At 31.9% G+C, this 4,230-nt stretch overlaps 1 protein-coding gene across 4 annotated transcripts in view; it reads right to left on the bottom strand.

Annotated features, from left to right (window-relative positions):
• LOC106470999 (neuropilin and tolloid-like protein 1) overlaps positions 1–4,230 on the bottom strand; it is a 169,922-nt gene that overhangs the window by 51,229 nt on the left and 114,463 nt on the right. For 3 of the 4 annotated variants that reach the window (XM_022400480.1, XM_022400470.1, XM_022400477.1), the window contains one exon: positions 2,100–2,144. In XM_022400480.1, coding sequence (XP_022256188.1) covers positions 2,100–2,144 — 45 coding nt within the window. Of the gene's footprint in view, positions 1–2,099; positions 2,145–3,053; positions 3,120–4,230 lie in introns of those variants that run through there. The other variant, XM_022400485.1, reaches the window with a different exon arrangement.

Below are 4,230 nucleotides of genomic sequence, written 5' to 3' on the forward strand. Positions count from 1 at the left end.
ATACTCAACCGGCAAGTCAAGAAACAAAAAAAAAACAACAACTCCGAAGAGCGATTAACTCCAAGTTTTGAAGCAAGCAAAAATGGGCGAAAGTCCCACAATCTAAAATTGACGAGATGATTCTCACGATGCCCCAAAGGATCAACGAACTCCACGAAGCGAAAGGAAGATCTATTAGATATTAATTAAATTATAAGTATATATCAATTCATGTGAATATGACTGAAAAATTAATTTTTTTCCGAGAAGGTGGTGTCTACTTGTGACCACGCTGTGTACAACAAATGTAAGTTATCGCAGTGATATTATTTCGAATTTTCATAGCTGTGAATTCATACAAATATCATATATAAAAATATGATATTTTAGTTTCCGATTAAAATCTTTGGAAGGTTTATCTCCTTCATCCGGTAGTTGTTTAGATTTTCTAAATGAACCCGAACAAAACATAGAACGAATATATTGAATCGACGAACCTGAGCCCTGAGAGCTAAATAACATAAATGATATTAAATATTTGGATGGAGAAACAACAAGTCTCTCTATCAATAATCAAGTCGTAGAACTGAAATCTGAGACTTGGACTCGAACCGTCGACTATGCTCTTCTGGCAGGTATCCAAACCTTCAATGCCTTTTGAGGTTCACTAAAAGGGAGCCCACCTTTAAAATCCTACTTAAATTATTAATTTCAGTACAATGAAAATATAACCAATATGTAATGAAGAAATCAAAGTATTAGGAATTGTAATCTATATCAAGACTTTGATACATAACCACATAACTCCACTTATTAATATATTAGGAATTGTAATCTATGTCAAGACTTTAATACATAGCCACATAACTCCACTTATTAATATATTAGGAATTGTAATCTATATCAAGACTTTGATACATAACCACATAACTCCACTTATTAATATATTAGGAATTGTAATCTATATCAAGACTTTGATACATAACCACATAACTCCACTTATTAATACATTGATATAGATTGCAATTCCTAATATAGATTGCAATTCCTAATATATTAATAAGTGGAGTTATGTGGTTATGTATCAAAATCTTGATATAGATTACAATTCCTAATATATTAATAAGTGGAGTTATGTGGTTATGTATCAAAGTCTTGATATAGATTACAATTCCTAATATATTAATAAGTGGAGTTATGTGGTTATGTATCAAGGTATTGATATAGATTACAATTCCTAATACATTAATAAGTGGAGTTATGTGGTTATGTACGACTCAACTTGTGAACAGGAAATTTGTGGATTAAAAAGTGTGGTTAGGTGTGGCTGCATTTGTGGAACAGGGTGGAGTTTATTAGTTACAACATGTAGTTGAATATAGTTCAGCTTGTCAAAAAGGGAAAGGTTACGAACTACAAAATGTGGTTAGGTATGATTTAACTTCTATAGCAAGACCATAGTATGAATTACAAAGTATGGTTAGGTATGGTTGAGCTTGTGGGACAGAATTATAGTACGAATTAAAAAGTGCTGCAAGGTATGATTTATCTTGTGGAATGAATTAAAAGGTTTGGTGAAATATAATCTAACTTGTGGAGCAGGGTGAGAACATGAATTTCAAAATGTGGTTAGATATGATTCAACGAATGAAATAGGGAAAAACTGTTAAGTGCAAAATTCTGTGTAGTTGAAGTTGCTATTCGGTATTCTTTTCCGTTCAGTGTGTTAATTAATTAAAATATTTTAATATCCAATTGGTAAACCGAGTCTTGTATGGTTCATGGACAAACAATGGCAGCTTTAGTTTTGTTTCTAGTTGGGCTTGTAAGAAATTCAATGTATAGCGGAACAGATAACATTCAACTAACACTAAGAGTAACTGTATTGAAAGTTATGAATATTCTGGATCAAAAACGACAAACTAGCCCTAGTTTTTGTTTGTAATTAATAAGTTAAGTTATTAGCGATATCGCTAGAGGTCGATACTATACTTAAACTAAAACATGCAGTTCATCTGACAAACTAGTCGTAGCTTGTTTTTATAATTACTAGCTAAGTCTCTAGCGCTTTAGGGCGATACCATATCTCTAATATTAGAAATGCATAAACAAAAACTTACCGTTTGACTCCTGGAAATATGACAGAAGCACAGATGCACCCAGCACTGCAAAATAAAGAAAATGTAATCAGTTACGTATTGCAGACAAAATGGATTCGCATATCTAAAATACAACAAATTGTGTTAGCTCTAGTCTCTTTGTGAAAGACAAACAACACAAGGCATCCATTCTCTCATTACTCACATTTTTAGAAGAAACGACCTACTATAATCCCAGCATTCCGCTTGCATCCCAACAAGACTAGATAACTCTAGCATTCAGCCGGTATCTCAGCATAAACATATAACTCGAGCATTTAGCTGTTATCGCACTGTGACTAGATGACTCTGACATTCAGTTGGTATCCACCCAGGAGTAGATAACTCAACATTCAGCCGTTACCTCAACAAGATTAAAGAACTCTAATATTTATCTGATATCCCAATAGGACTAGATAGCTCAACAATTAAGTTGTTATCCCGACCCAACAGGACTAAATAATTATGATCTTAGAGTTACGAAATATTTTATTTCTCTTATAAAAAAAACATATCAGAAAAACTCGTCAAAACAGCTACTAAACATATCACTATAAAATATTGTTATAAGCACGATATACCACTACTAGATATTGTCATTAACCCAATATAACACTACAAAACATTGTTATTAAATTAAAACTGTAATATCAAATACTGTTATTAAATATATGATCAGACATTGTTATCAACTTAAGAGGTAAATCACCCAACTTGTGTAACGAACGTATACCCACTAGTTTTTGAGCTACGTGACAATTCATGAACGTTTGTCAACGTAAAGTTTATTTTAGGATCACAGTAACCAGCATATTCAGTCCTTACAAGAAATTCTAGCATACAAAAACCAATGAAATGATGTTATTATTAACTATAATGGCATTCAGAGAGTGCTAGCTTCTCCACGCAATGTTATTGGTTTTTGCAGTAACCAACCTAAAACATTTCTTCACACCCAAAAATGTAAAAGTAGATGCCAAGATCATCTTTCTATCTCGAACCCCCTCCTTTTTTTTCAAAATCCCATTTTACTACTATTATAACGGAAGTTGTTGACTTTCAGTGTCACCTTGATCTTTGAATTATATTCATTAAAAGTTAATCAACTAGTCCTTAGGGGACATGCAACCATTGTACGAAATTCATTCAGAATCAGACAAAAATATGTGCACAGACAGAGAGAGTAGTGAAAAAAACACTCCAGCTTTAGGGTGGAGAGCAGTAATCTGAATCAGTTCTTACGAGTTTACACTTGTATATATAGAATATATCCTACCCTACCTCAAGAACAGAGAACTATGGTGGCACAGTCCGTGGTGCATGAATAATCAATAGATTTCTCTGTAATGCTTGGAACACGAGTAAGTATGTTGGTTTACCAAAATAATCAGACTACCAAAGTTATTCGAGCGTGACTGGAGAACAGATATAATATTTCACTGTGAATGGAAAGATTCAGTTGAGAGATAACGTGAATCCCAAATTTGCATACGATATGTATCTCTATTCTCCTGATCGACATTTGCCAGAGCAAAAAGAAATGTTTGCAAACATAAGAAAGTAATAGCAAAGAGAAGCAATTTTTTGTTTTTTTTAAAAAAATGTAGGTTTAGGATATTTTTAGATTTAAAGTAATTTCTGAGAACAAATGAGATTCTTGTTTATAAAAAAAATATGCATGTTTTGAGTTAAAACTGATAACTTGTTTAATGTTTTATTTCTTACAAACAACTGAGTGCAAAACCTAAGTTGCAATCATCTGATTATGTAATTCAAATTAATCAAAATTTATTTCCAATACTTTGGCCTACTTTTACGATATATAATTCTTATTCGCGCGAAACGAATGGTCGTTCAATATTAGAACAGGAGTTAAACTCCTATAATGTCAGCGTAAATTTAACTCTTCACTGAACAGAAAGGTAAGTTTAATTATAATTGTTATTTGTTACGTTATTTCTTGTAATGTCAATGAAAGAATTTAATCTAATTTTTATATGTAAGCCCTAACTTCAGTTATTATCTAATTATCTAAAGAATTCACTTGTAAAGAAATAGAATAAAATGTAAGAAATATAATACAGATAATAATAATATAAAAGGTCCACAGTAG

This window comes from Limulus polyphemus, unplaced genomic scaffold (genome assembly GCF_000517525.1).
Source record: "Limulus polyphemus unplaced genomic scaffold, Limulus_polyphemus-2.1.2 Scaffold109, whole genome shotgun sequence".
Lineage (NCBI taxonomy): Eukaryota > Metazoa > Arthropoda > Merostomata > Xiphosura > Limulidae > Limulus > Limulus polyphemus.